The sequence below is a fragment of the Grus americana genome, chromosome 2, assembly GCF_028858705.1.
Source record: "Grus americana isolate bGruAme1 chromosome 2, bGruAme1.mat, whole genome shotgun sequence".
NCBI classification, from domain to species: domain Eukaryota; kingdom Metazoa; phylum Chordata; class Aves; order Gruiformes; family Gruidae; genus Grus; species Grus americana.
The window spans coordinates 151,515,805-151,531,180 of record NC_072853.1 but is presented as its reverse complement, the minus strand read 5'-3'; the positions used below and the strand labels follow the sequence as shown (position 1 = coordinate 151,531,180).

Below are 15,376 nucleotides of genomic sequence, written 5' to 3'. Positions count from 1 at the left end.
AATCTGAAATACACATGTTGAGACAAATCCTAAAAGACCAATAACTGTTTCAAACAACTGCAGATTCTTTAGCTCCAAGAGCCAAGTTCCAAAACTAAAGACTTTTCCATTTTGAAGGAAATAATATTTTTAAAAGTGATGGGCTTAAATGATTGCTCGCTTTCAACATTTTCTGTCATAACATTGTTTTAAGGTGGGTTAACAGATTACCGTAGCTTGGAGGAATAAAAATTAGGTACAACTTTTAACTTAAAAAAGACTGTATTGCCCTTAGTGAGTATGTAATCTTGTTCTTTGAGGACACTTACGGCAAAATTCTTGTTTTCATTAGGGAAAAAATAGAACATTGACATTTCTATTGCTGTGCCATCTGTAAGGATTTCAGCATTTTACTACTTTTGTGAATTAGCAAATAAAACATATTTTTTCAAAGATGCTGATCACTTGCATATTTTTATTATCTAGTTACTCAGTATTCTATACCTTTGGAAAATTAGATTAATCTTTTTTTTTTTCTAAACACTAAACTGCAAAATTAAAAAAGATACATTCTAGAATGAGTTGATCACTCTGGTTCTGCAAAGAAAAATTGTTAGTTTTTTAACATTCTGCAGTGTCAGGAAGCCGATATATTCAGTGGAATTACTTAAGAGAACACAAAAAAGAGCTATTTGTAGCACATAAAATTGAGCACATAGTGGTCTTTTTACAACTGGATAGGATGGTGCTGTATGTCTATCCTAATGCTTATGTGTACTGCATACATTTTTATTTGAACCTGTGTATAAATACTGATCTCAAACTTCAGAATGAAATCATTTTCAATATTTGGTGTTAGTGACTGATTTTATCATGCAGCAGCAAGGATGTCAGAATGAGTGTTTCTACTGCAGTGCTGTTTGCTTTTGTGTAAGGCAAGTATTGTCTGAGCCTTTATAGAACTGTAAAGTATGGTTCAAATGTGAAAAAATGTCAGTTGTTATAAATGGCAGCAAATGGTGCTGATTATTTTACCTTTGACAAAGTGGAAAATTTAAAGGTTGGTGTGTCCCATTTTATTAATACAATAAAATTTTACAGTGTTGTTCTGGGCTTAGATATATGTTCTTTAGTGTTTATTATCCCTCAGTTACTGTAAAAATTTTTGATTCGAAGTCTGGCATCATTGTTCAGAATGCTAATTCAGGAAATTAATTAACATATGAAAGCAAATGCACATCCATTTGTCTCCATTTCTTTCCTTACACTAACCAAAACAAAGTTGATGTTTTCTTGTAATATGCAAGAGTGATGGAATGCAGAGACCATATTTTTTATCATTTAGCACTAGTTTATAGCTTCCACAGACTTGTCCTAATAATGAAGCTATGAAGGATATGACAAGAATGGTGATATTAAATTTCTCTAGACTAAAAGTAAATTTTTCCATTCTGATGTCAAGAATGTAGAGCATCTGGAATCTGCAGTGTGAGTGGTTCAGTACGGGAACACTTTCATCAGTTGCTTAGCCATTCTCCTGCTAGGAACAAGCAGTCTTATATAGAATATAACACTATGAAGGAAGCAATTTTCTATAACTGGAAAAATTCTTTATGTCCCGTTGTTTCTGATTTAAAAGCTTTCCATTGCTGCTTAGATTTAAATCTTATTGCATGTGCAAATTTAGTATCCACATTTTTAAATTGGAATTGCCATTATTATACACTCTGTTCTTCAGAGCGAATAAAACTAAATTGTATTAATTAAGATTAGGAAAACCTGAAGAGACTCTGAAGACAGGAGCTGCTTAAGTATGTTAAAAGAACAAATTGAAATTTATCTATTACCTTTTTAAGCAGGGACAGTGCTGAGTTTTCAAACATAGCTGGATTTTCCCTTGAAATTATTTCCTTAATCCAAGCTGGCAGAATACTACAAGCCTTATTCTGCAGCCATTTTATCTTACTTGCTCTTGCAACAAGTCCAAAATCCTCAGAGTAGTTTCTCTATCCATGACAAGCTGTTGTAAATTTTAGTTTTAGATTACGTATGTGTATTTAGATTATCTACATGCGTATATGGACTATTTCTGTAGGCAAGGTTATCTAGTCATTGGGTTTTAATTCCCTGTGTCACTTTTCTTGGCTGAACTAAATTTCATGAAAAGTGTATCGTATGTCCAGTATTAATTTATTACTTTTAAATTTCTTTATTCTTGAATCAGGTAATCAGATTTAATAGACTGTATAAGCACCTTCAAACAACCCCCTTTCCATTCCACTCTTACAGGAGTTTTATAGTATTCTTATGTGCAATTCTTATCTCCTTTTATGAATATTTCCATGCTATAGGCTTTTACTTAGTTCATGTAAGTGTAAGATACTGTACCTAATTTATATAACATGAATATAAATAGCAGCATACTAGTATCTATTCTGGGGTTGTTTAGCCTGGAGAAAAGGAGGCTGAGGGGAGACGTTATCGCTCTCTACACCTGCCTGAAAGGAGGTTGTAGCCAGGTGGGTGTTGGTCGCTTCTGCCAAGCAACAAGTGATAGGACAAGAGGAAATGGCCTCAAGTTGTGCCAAGGGAGGTTTAGATTGGATAGTAGGGAAAAATTTCTTGACTGAAAGGGTTGTCAAGCACTGGAACAGGCTGCCCACGGAAGTGGTTGAGTGACCATCTCTGGAGGTATTTAAAAGACGTGTAGATGTGGTGCTTAGGGACGTGGTTTAGTGGTGGATTTGGGAGTGTTGGGTTAACGGTTGGACCTGTGTATCTTAAAGGTCTTTTCCAACCGAAACAATTCTATGATTCTAAAACTAGGAGCTCTCTTATTTGTCTGGAATGGACTCCTATTGCTGCCACTGGATTATGTGACCTTGTTTAATCTAGAAAGGGCCCTTTTTCCTCCTCTGTTTCAATGATTTGGGAATGTACAGATTACATTGTGATCTGGGGAGGGTTTATCCCAAGGTGTAGAACTGACCGGACTTACTTCCCTCTTATAATTGCAAAATAGTCTTGCATCTCCATGTTTAAGGTCTTTGTTCATTTTTTTTATGTATGCTCAGGTCTTCTGGGACCTTTGACTAAATGATCTGCTTTTAAAAATGGAAGTAAATGAGTTTTTCTTGTGTAAGTCATGTTTACTTTACTGAATTCTGACACCTGAAGTATTTTGATACTAGAAAATCCCAGTTGGCATAAGATTCCTTTTAAATTTAAAAGCTAGTTAAATTTAGGCAAACTAGACTAAAAAAAATTACAAGAACCTGAGTAGAATAGCAACAGTGTATAAAAAAAGCAATTTTTTTTTTTTTAAAGACTCCTTACAGTGTTGCCAACATCAGGCTTTAAAAAACACAGGTTTGGTGGGGGTTTTTTGGCTTTTCATGATTTTTTTTTTTTTTTAAAACCACAATTTCTAGATACTTTTTTAAAAGCTTTTTTGGTGTGTTGATTTTAATTGTGGACATCTTTCAAAAAATGTGAGCAAAATACTTTTTTTAGTAGCAGGTCCATATATGTCATATGTCTTAAAGAGGTGGGACTTAAAGAGAAACATCAAATTGAGACCAAGAGCACAACTCTTGGCAGCCTGAGGTCTGGCAGCCATATGCTTACAACATTCAGTTCTGAGGTGCTGCGATACATCTCATTCTGTGGCTTACACGATGAATATGCGTTTATAATTTACAAAACAGTTCATCTGAATAGAGGGTTTACCTATGACCTTTTTGAAAGTTGATTTTTGTTTTTAGAAGTGATCAAAAGTGTTCAGTGTAGCATCACTTCAGTCTTATAATTGTTACTGAAAAGATTAAAAAATATATCTGGTTAAAAAACCAGTGAGAAACTTGCATTGATTTCAGTGGCCTGGCTTGCAGAACCACCTGAGGTGCTAGTTAGAGCTTTTGCAGGAGGTTTGAGGTTGGGTTGAAGCAGTCTTTGCTGTTAAATTCAGATTACTTCTGTTGCTGTGTGACAGCATCTCTGTACAGTGACACCTTACAGGGCTGCAGAGATTGGAGCTACCACCCTTCAGGTGTTGGAAAGATGGATGTGACGGGTTACCAGATCTGGCAATTTAAATTAGTCCAGTGTGTAGTTGCCAATGTAATGGTTTCAACTGCATTACCAGTTTACAGTAACTTGACAAAGTATTTTGTCCCTATTATTATTTTATTTTAAAAACACTTTCTTTTAAATCCTATTTGCTAGTAAAGTCATATGCCAGCCACAATTTTCACTGTTTCTTCATGCTGCAATGAATAAGAACAACATACTTTGTGTAATTGAGAGACAAATAAAATGTGATGTTTTAGTTGGAGGCAGCTGCGTGTGTAAGAATCACATACTGCTTTTCTTCATATATGAAAATGTGAATGCCCATCTGAAAATTTTGGATACCGTGGTACTAGACACCACAGAAGGAACAAGAGAAAATGAGACTCTGTAAAGATCAGCCTTTTCAGGTACTAACACCTTCTGCTGCCGTTCCCTGCTGTTTGGAAGGAGGCTATAGCTGAGACGGGTGATCTGGAATTGCACGATTTTAACTTTAGACATAGTCTAGATCTTTGTCTTCTACTCTCCCTAACTAAATACCCTAAGTCCTCCTGCCTGGTTTTCCTTTGGCTTCTTGATTTATTTTATTGCTGGCTACCTAGTGCTCAGTTTCAAGAGGAGCCTGAAGAGCAGGAGTGTTCTCCAGCACACTGCATGGTGTAGTCCTCGGTTCTGCTGCTGTGAAGGGCAGGATTCTGATTTACTTCTGGTTGAAAGCTATAATCGCTGGGCTGTAGAGCCAAAGCAGGGCAGAACTAGAACTATATCCATGCTGTTGCATAAAATCAATCAGCACCTGTCTAATTTTCTCCACTTCCCCAGGAGGGTTGCATAGATTGTGTGTGATGCAGTCGAAGCTATTGGTAGTGCACTGGGGATGTGGACACTCATTTCCCTGGAAGGGGCAATTCAAGGCTGTGTTGAGTGAAGGCCTCAGATGCTTTTGAGCTGGATGTGGAAACCTTAATGTGTGTAAGCACCTGCAGGGTTAATCAGTCGGGGAGTGCCTGGTTTTTCTCTGGGAGTTCTGTGCATAAAACCTATGTGTCATTACAGGCAGATTCAGTCTCACCCTGTGTCACTACTGTAATAGTTAATCCATCAGGAGACATGAACTTTCATTTTATTTTCACTGGGGACTTAACTATCAAAGCTTTGAGGAGCAATAGTTACAAGGATAGAATAGTTTTATAGTTGATTTTATGTGAAATTTAAGCAGCTCTGATGGATCAAGGATAAAAAAGAAAGCTTATCCTCTTATACATCTCCTGTTTGAAGGGAGTGGCTTAAGTTAATATTTTCTTTCTTCTGAACGGCATACATGAATTGTTCCTAAGCAGCTATGCCACAGTGTAGGATTACATTAAATTTCGATTAAATTATTTAACAACTTTTGGGTTATTCTAAGGTAAATGTATGTGCAATAACAAAAGTGGCTATGTGCAGAAATATAAGGCTGAGTGTAAAGAAGTTTTTTAATTTTCTAAATGAAAATGTTTTTGAAGCATAAATTGTGTGATAAAAATAACCCTTTTTGGTAAGTGCTGAAGTTATAATAGTCTGGAAAGTTGGAGCCAAGAGTCCCATTCAGACCTCTGTTCTCTGGTGTCAGCTCGATGCTGATTGTGTATCGCTAGGCAAGGTTCAGCGTTCATTTTCTGTCCGTGCAAAATTGTAGTGGTTTCAGTTGTATCTTCTTTTTGCAGTATTTCTGAAGCATAAACAAGAGCAGATTTAAATAAAAGCAAGGTTTTAAGAGAAATGAATGTCAACCACCAAATCGCTTGGACCACAAAAAGAAAGTATCTGGAACGAACTTTTTTTTTCCAGAATATTTTACTGAAAGGCAGTAAAAAAAAAGACAAAAATGTTAAATAATTGGATTCCGAAGGTGCTGTGTGTAATTTTGAAAGGGAGGTGTAGTGCCTGGAAAGGTTGTGAAATTATGTTTACTAATAAATATTCTAAATCATAAGTTATAGGGAGATAATAGGCGTAATAACCATAGGTAACCTATTACTTACAACAATGTTCTTTACCAGTAGATTATCTTGTAAATCTGTCCTTGTGATGAACAGCAGCACTTACTCAGACTAAAAATAATAACAGGACCGTGTATCTTGGATCCCAGGAGACTATTGGTGTTTTTGTAGACAGCAGACAGGAGAAAAAGGCATTTTGTCCTTTTTACCCCAAGTAATCCCACTGGAAAATTAAACATGTGCTATGAATTGATATCAACTCATGCCAGGTTACCTCCCTAAAGAGGGCTGCTGCAAACACTGTTGCTACATTTCTTGGACAGCAGTTTGATGGCCTGTGTGCATGATGGATATTTTATGCTGTATGCTACTGTGGAACAGTGTGCTACTGTCTGCCCCTCGGAGACCGCTGGTGAGGTGTGCCACAAATAACTGGGAACAGCAATTGCTTTAACCCTACGGAGAATCTCAAATACCTGCAAATTAAAAATGTTACTGAAATATTTCTCTGTGTCTGGGAAAACTGTGTTGGTTTTATTTTTTAAGGTTTAATCCTGCAAAACAGAACAGTTCCTTTTGTCTTGCTGTGGATTCCTATTGAACACGGGATAAAAAAATATTAAGCAATATATTAGCAAGAAATATTTGAAGAAACCACGAACTCTTTTTTAATGGACCACCCTATCCAGTTTCTGTTCTTTTAAGGAAGTTTTTCCTATTCATGACTCATTTCACTCTTTGGCTAACATCAAGGGAAATGGAATAACGATTAAGCAAAGGAATGTATGTTTTTTTCTAGTTGTGTCCTTTTTTTCAAAACTTTTATGAATTTTCTGTATAACCTTATGTAAATATATATGGATGTAGAAGCTTGACAACTGTGACAAGGTAAAAAGTACACCGCTAATACTTGCTTCTTAGTAATTTTTAAAAAATGTTCCTTTTGGTTCTACAAGTTAATGTTATGCTGGATACTGCAGACTCCCTATTCAGTTAAAATGACATGCTCCAGGCAGCCAATTACACAGAACTGTTAAGTGAAATTAATGAGATCACCCCTAGATTACACTTTGTGTTTTATTTTCGTTTTATAGGTCTGTACGAGCTGCTGGCTGCATTGCCAGCCCAGCTGCAGCCACATGTGGACAGCCAGGAAGACCTGACCTTCCTCTGGGATATGTTTGGTGAAAAAAGCCTTCATTCACTGGTGAAGGTAAACCACATTTAAGTCAGATTCTCTTTGAGAAGAGCATATGGAAAAATGTTTTGAGCGCCATCTAGTAAACCAGCGATCAAACTGTTGCTCGGTGAAAACAAAACAGCCTTGTTTTAACTCTGTTTCTGTCAGGGGTGGAAGTTGTTAAATAAGATTCTACCAAAAATACATAGATGATTTCATTGAAGAGTGATGTTTTGGCAGTGTAATGCTAATGCAGCAAACATATGTTGTTTGCCCTTGTTTAGTAAAAAAGAGTACGAAATAGTAGCAGGAAATCTGAAACTTCTTTATGGTCAACATTCAAGACCTGGAGTTTAGCTTAAATAAATAAATGTTCACAGCAAAAATTAGAAGGAATATATTTTCTGAGGTCAAGTATGGCAACAGTTCAGTAGCCACATTAATTTAAAATAATTTCCTTTAACGAAGTCAACTGAAATTCTAGTAAGCTGTTTCTTTTATTGGCTTGCCTCCATTTAAAATTGTGTTTTGCACATAAATATGTTGGACTAAAGTACAACCTAAAATAAGCTTGGAAGAATACTTGAGTAAAGTGTCCTGCTATGAAAATGATCAGCAACAAGAAATCAAAGCATGCCATGGGAGTATGCAGAGCTACCCCGATAATGTTAAAATTGCTTATAGCAGAAAAATGGAGCCAATCTGCTGGTTAGAAATGTTCCACTCCTACAAAATGGTAAGTATGTCTTCAGTCTCTACTACAGAGCTAATTCAAGCTGGAAGGAAATTCTGAGGTCTCAGATGAGTCAGTAGGTGGTAGTAACCCATGCCCTGTATATATCCAGACTCACACATAATTGAGCAGAATTTGTTACCCTTGTCAGTCATTGGTCTAGGGGAAGCTTAAAATTGGGATTATTTCAACATAGGTTTGAGAGTGTCACCTTTTTCCATTTCTTTCAGCTATCTTATTCTGGAAAAAGATGGAATAACGTTGATACTTGGCCAAAATTACTTTCAAAATAGCTGAGAATTTACATATAAAAGTAAACACAAGTACTCTCTGGTAGTTGATACACAAAAACAACAAACAGGGGAACAGTGCTTGGCAATACTTCCTTGCCTAAAGGAGTTCATCAAAGTTTCTGAAGTGCAGTGATTCCCAGACTCCGCACCACTCTGCTGCAGCCATCTGTTCAGGTGGTTCAGATATCACTGCAGGGGGAACACTGGTTGTCTTTCTAACATAGGCTAACAGTGGCGTGCATCTAAGCAAAATTTAGGTCAGTTGCTAAATCCGTTTTCTTTCTGAATTGGAAAGTAAAGAAGGCTGGCTAGAAAAGGAGTGTGGATCTGTGAAACATTGGCATTTCAACATTTGCTCTAATTTTCTATCGAGGCAGAACGTAAACCTTTTCAAACTCCTTCCCTTGCTCCCTTTTGCCCCTTCCCCCAAAAGAAAACTAAGATAGCACAGCAGTAACTAGTTTACTCACCTTGAGTATCGTCTCACTTTGGAAAAGTTGGCTCTCCTAGTTTTGTGCCCTAATTGTTTGTTACTGCAGGGTGGCGTGGTCTTTCTGATTTTAACAAAAAAGAATTCATGAGAAAGCTTTCTTGAGGCAGATAGACAGTTTTGGGGATCTGCAAATGGTCACATTATTGCTGTTACAACAAGAAGGCATTGAAATATTCCAACCATCTTTATTATTTATCTTGTCAGTTTTAGGTCCAAGTATTAAACATATGTGTAACTCTGATCCTGTGAACAGTTCCGTTAGTCCTACCAAGTCTCACACTATCTTAAAATGACATAATTCTTGAAACTGCATCTTTAGTGTTTACTAGTGGGACTTCTTTAGTACACCGTGCTAATTTCATTCAAAAGATTAAAGTTTTTAATTATAACAAATGAGACTATTAAGAGCATCTGGTCTGACCCAGAGCATATCACAGAACCTCACCCTTTGATTTCTGTGGTGTTCAGGTATAGGAAGTAGGGCATGAAGAGTTTTCAGAAGGTTATCTAGTTCATATCCCTGCCCCAAGACAGGCTTCATGGTACTTGCTTGACCTTTAACACATTTTTAAGAAGGATTATTCAGTATCCTATCAAGTTTCAGAGCAGGCAGTCCATAGCCTTTTGGAAGAGATCTGTAGGAGCAGAAGAACGCACCCCATCTGCCATAGTTTTTTCCCCTGTTACAAGGCTTCAGAAGTGCCAAATCTTTCTTTCTGGGTTCTGGTGTCTTATTTGAAAGACTTTTTTTCCTAGCAATAACTTCTTAAAGTCAACTGTGCTTGCAAAGACAAATGTTTTTAATTCCTCAGGCAGAGTATGATGACAGATATTTTGTAATAAAAAAAAAAAGCGCACTAGCTTAGAGCCAAGGATGTTGCGATCCTGGTATGTGTCAATTTTGGAAGAAAATGAGCATGGGTATACTACTAATTAGGCACTAACATTTCTCTATTTAAAGTAGGCACACTGCTTAATAAAAATTTCTAAGCCGATCTTACGTTACTGGTTAATAATTTCAAATATTAGAAAAGAGCTTTTTTCCGAAGTTGTAAAATGGATCAAATGCTCCAAATTGCTTGAAAAGTTTAAGCATAAAATGAACTGTCTACTTTTTCTACAGATGTTCTAAGTTTTATGGGTATTTAATTATCATAGTTTTTTCTGTATGGTTGTATACGATGGCATGCGGTTTGCTATTCTGGCTCTCTTAATATTGAAAAGAAAGGAAAAAGAAAGAAGCCCCAAACGTTGTCTTGGAGTTCTCTTCATTCAGTATTGTTGGACGGAAATCTCTTTGTGAACTTGGATCAGCCTGAGCTGTTCTAAGAAGACAGAAATGGAAAAGTTGTATTAGATCATCCAGTCCATTCCCCTGCAAATACTGGATTGTTCCCTACAGTACATTCCTATTGTAGTAAGTAAAACCAGCAAAAACTGATGCAACTGTTCTTGCTGTCCCTTTTCTCAATAAAGGAATCTGTTGATTAGATTTTAGTTTGCGAAGTATAGAGAAGAGGGAACCCACAACCATTGTTGACAGTTTGGAAGAGAAATCTGGCTCTGGATAGTGAATGTTTAAAATTTGTCTCTGCTTCCCTCAATTTGTTACTTCCTTGTATTATTACATGACTCTCTTAAGTTCTACCAAAAATCTCCAGCCATTTCATTACTTTTTATACAGCAGAGATCCCAGTAATACTGTAGAGATTTATAGAAAAGAAACATGAAGAGATGATCCTTCAGGGTAATTATGAGCAGTAATGTAGCTGAAACCTGAAATAGTACACATGTGCTCTGCTTGGATTTTTTTTAGAAGAACAGAAGGGATAAATAAAGATCTGTTCTAACAACTCTTTTAGCTTATTTTTAGAGGAGCTGCAAGAATTTCCATGTGTGATTGCTTGCTGTTAGTGCACCGGACACATGTTTTACTGTTTGTCTGTTTAGCTTCAAGATGAAGCTTCTACTTGCACCGTTGCCTTAAACATTTCTGGTTGTAGATGTAACGCTCAAGAATTGAGTAAGCTTATCTGTTGGGCTGCTACTGAAGTATTTCTTAATCAATTGCATTTTACTGATTGGTTTTGGCCAGCCCAGAGCACGCACAGTTCTTTAGCCGGTACTATACTTTGCACTATGAAAAAGAAGCCACAGCAAGTGGTGCTGCTGTTTCCTTCATAGGGAAGAGTTTGTACATCCAAAAAGCAGTATGTGACACCGGGAAAGAAAATAACTACAGCAAAAGTAAGGAATATTTGGTGAATCTAGTCTGGGTTTGGTTTTTTTGTTTGTGTTTTTTTTGTTGTGTTTTTCTTTTTTTATATATATATAACTGCATAGTATTTTGGTAGCTGGCCCTGCAAGACCTTAATTTGTGCTAATTTTCTATTAGTTTCACCTGGATATGACTTGGTTTGAACTTCTGAGAAATTATTTTGTATGTGCTAATGTTTGTTCATGTCAATGGCTAACAGCTTTTTCTAAGAATTCTAATCTCTAAAAATAAAAGAGAAATTACACCAGCGTACACTCAGCTTTGGCCTGTAAATTGAATCATATGATTATATAGCCCAAGTTTTACAATCATTGTGGTGTACTGGAAATTTTCAGTGTGAAGACTCAGATTTTTCAATATGTAAATGTAGATGTTTTCAGCCTACTGTGGTTCTTTTGTTGGTAATGAGAAAAATAATGATAGCATTTAAAAAAAAAATGACTGGGGCAAAGCGAAAGGGATTGATTTGACACATGCTTACAGTGATAAAATCAATGATCTGCAGATGATGTGCTAAATCTTCAGTCTGGACTGGTACAAGCCTAGTTCATAGGCAAGTTTATATACGCTCTTTTAGTTTTTACCCAGAGCATTAGACACAAGCTCCATGAAAAAAAGCTGTTAATCTGTAGGATGAACAACTTTGTGTCTACAGTACAGGATCAGAGAATCTCAATAACGTTTCATGGCTTGTTTTATGTTAGAGGATAGACTAACTCATAACTGTCCAACCTTTCACCTGGGGAGAGCTATGCAGGTCCTTTGGACACTCGGGGTCATATGGTGCAGCTTCCCCTACCCTGCGATGTATCAGACATTCTGCAGCCAATATCGTGCTGAACAGATTGTGTGCGTTCACCTCCCATGTTGTGCACCTGAATGGTGAATGCTCCTGCCTGGGCACATCCTCAAGCATCCCCGCATTTGGATCTCCTTCCCAAAAGAATGTAGAGGAAAGGGACTTGAGATTGAGAGTTGTTCTGATGCGTTGTGTGTGGCAACTAATTGTTCTGATCTCATTGTTCCGAACATTTGATGGGGGATAGATAAATGGAATGATATCTGTGTATGTGTCAAAGGACCAGGCGGGTGGTGGTGACTCAGGAGGATGTATTAGAAAGTGTAAGAGCTGGGCGTGACATAAATGATATGGAATGAAGGTTGTAGATCGTGCTGAGATGGAGTGGGCTTTCTTCATGGCAGCCTGATGATGTTAATGTTGACTGCTTCCACACTTCAAGTTTGAAGCTGATATTGTAATATTTTTTGCTAAACATAAAAAGTTATTTCCTTTTTCATTACTGTGTTCTTCATATACACTTTCTCTAGAACTAATATTTATACAATCTTCATAATTTATTGTTGGAACTGTCTGTTTCTGCAGGTCGCAAGAACTCTTTTCTGTTAACCATTATGTTATATAGAAGATGGAGAGGGCGGGGTGTGTTTGTGAGGGGATTTTAATGAATGCTATGTTTGCACCTGTTAATGGTGAGAGGGGTTTCTGATTTCAGGGCAGACAAACCCAGCTACCTCAGAAGGAGCTCAGAAGAGCTGCATTACACGAGCAGCAAGCCTGGAAAATGCACTTGAGGAGAAAGTGGCGGTCAGTAAGTGGGACTAGGGATTGGTAGACGGTAGGCGGCACCTAACCTCAAATCAAACGGAGTGGGTGGGTTGTGGTTTCAGGGGAAAGCATTGTAGAGTTGGAGAGGTGTACAGACCACCTTGGAGTGGGTGGAATTACTGAAACTGATAGCTCATTCACTAAGAAGTTGCTTTGATACTGAAGTCCTTATGGTTCTTTACTGCTGGGTTCTCAACCATATTTATTTTTAAAAAGCTGTGCCTCCTCAGTAAATGGAATAGGCTGCAGTTCTGTAAATTCATGTGGAGGTCTGAAGTGCTGTTTGCTTTGGAGATGGGAAAAAATGAAGGAAAAGGCGGTGTGAGTAAGCATTTACCACCTGGCCATCTGGAGGAGGAGGTGTGAGTGTGGTGTTTGGCAGCTGGTAACAATTCCTGGCCAGTGAAAAATAATTGTTCTTCATGCTCTAGAGGAGAATCAGGCAAAGTTGCTTCTTATGTTATAGTTTACATCTTTCAGTCAGAGAAAGCATGTAAAACCTACTGACGGCAAGAGTAAAGCGATCGCTCTTGTAATGCAGACTGTCCAAACAATGCACAGATGTGGTCCATTGTGCTGGTTTGAAAACTGTGTTACTATTTCTGACAAGGGGAGAAGGAATTTACTATAGTTGAATTAATTAATATTGAGGTACTAAATAATAGATGGTAGTTATTTGTCATTCTTTAAATCGAGATCATCATAGATCTAGGAAACCTTCATTTTTGTAAGGATGTCTTTGTTGAAAGAGGCGCATGGTGCCGTCTTGCCTCAATTCCTTTTGGCAAAAGACACAATACGCAATGTTTTCCGCCCTAGAGAGCTATCTGACAGTAAGATATATACGGACAGTACTAGGATACCAAATCTGTAAAGAAATACGAAAGCTGCGTGGAGAAACTTCAAGGCTTTTCTTTTTCTCTCGTTGTCTGGACAGGAAGCTTGGTCTCCAGTTGATCTCAAGCTTCCTGCTTGAGTTGTATGTACAGAATGTATGTACATGTGGAGGAGTGCTAGAATTTCAGTACTCATCCAAAATATTTGTAGGTAATGGTCTAATTCATATACTGAAATATAAACTTGCCACATGCTTTCTGCTTACCTGAGGATGAAAATTACTGAAAAAATAATACTCTAAGAAAGCCTCTTGATGACTGACAGTAGTTTGCATTCATATTTGGAGTAATTACCACTGAAGTAATGAGTCGTTTTGTTTCCAACAAAATTATTGCATTGAAAAAAAGTGTAGTGTAAGGTGTTATTCCTTATGAAATGCCACATAAATTTAGAAGTGTTACTTCTGAAGCCAAAGTGATTTTTTTTTGAGACTTGCTCAATAGCCAGCAACTGAAATCTGCAAGTAAAGAGATCTCTCTTAGCTGGAGGCAGTCAGCTGCCTTTAAACTTAATTTCCATGGGAACAGTGATCAGATTAATCAAAATAAGGTAATTGAAGTCTTATAGAAAATAGTACAGGATCTTTACTTTATTCAGGCTGATATTGTTTCCATGGAAACATTAGGGAAAAGGTAGCTAGCAGCCAGGCGTTGAGCAAACGCTTGCTTCTCTTGTTGAGATTGGGGAGCTTCTGGTTGATGTGCGTATTGAACCTTTTGACTTGTTTGTGCTCTTATTGTATAAAAATGCAGTACAGCAGGTAATAACTGGGTAAACATAAGCACAATAAAAATGGATTCCTATTTGAAATCATAGCTATCTCCCCCAACTTTCCACCTATTATAACATTTAACAGGTTTACTATTTCTTGTCTGATTAAAGACAAAGTTGGTTTGCCATGTGTGTTCACACATACATACCTATGCTTATTTGTCCCTTTAATGAAGTGAAAAAATGCACCTCCAATTTACTGAAAAAGTGGCCAGGCATAGCTTTGGACAGTGTAACCTTGTTTGCAAGAGAAGGCATGTCAAATTAGTGCCAAATGGATGGGCTAGTGCAGCTGTGGTGAAATATGGCTTCTATGTCATTGTTCAACTAAAAGTATTTGTTATAATTGTAGCTAGTAGATTGTTTATTAGGAAACAGACAGCTAGTGGACATAAATAATAATTTTATCTTGAGGTCTATTGAATGGATTCTCCTGTGGTAAATACTTTTTTTGTATTTTTTTCATATCTTTTTACTTTGTACTTTTTGGTAGAAGTTTAACTGGATATCTAGTGTTAACTGGACGAAGTTTGGTCTGTCCAGCATCTTGCACTTTCTACACCAGACTTGCTAATGTGTTTAGTAATAGACACTTGCAACTATTCGTCTAGATTTTTATAAGGAAGTGCCATTCTTGTCATCAACTCCTCCTTTCAGCCCACTTTGTTAAAAATAATAAGAAAACAAATCAAAGATCAGTTTCCAGAGTATCAATTAAATCGTCTTGTTAACAGTTTAGTCTCATAAAAGCTGTAGAAGTTGGGTTGATATCAGAAGTCTCTACAGGTACGGTATACCAACAAACTTTTGAAATGAAAAATAAAGCAGATAAGCTTATTAAATCAGAGGTGTGAAGTGTTGGTCTATGACTATTACTTGAAACTTGTGAATAAATCAGTGCTTTGGAATGTGAAAAAAACTTTGGTTTAGGTTAGATCCAGACGGAGGCATTTTTTTGGATCAGTGGTAATTGATTTAAAGTTTCTGCTGGGAAACCTCCAAAGAGTAGCAGAAACCCAGCCAAAATGTACTGGACATGAAAGAAGTAAATCAATCCTGCTAAGACAAATAG

General features: G+C 37.0%; 1 protein-coding gene across 5 annotated transcripts in view; it reads left to right on the top strand.

The window, feature by feature from the left end:
* Positions 1–15,376, top strand: part of MPP7 (MAGUK p55 scaffold protein 7) — a 155,391-nt gene that overhangs the window by 48,705 nt on the left and 91,310 nt on the right. For 4 of the 5 annotated variants that reach the window (XM_054817582.1, XM_054817581.1, XM_054817579.1 and 1 more), the window contains one exon: positions 7,127–7,245. In XM_054817582.1, the coding sequence (XP_054673557.1) occupies positions 7,127–7,245 (119 nt within the window). Of the gene's footprint in view, positions 1–7,126; positions 7,246–15,376 lie in introns of those variants that run through there. The other variant, XM_054817583.1, reaches the window with a different exon arrangement.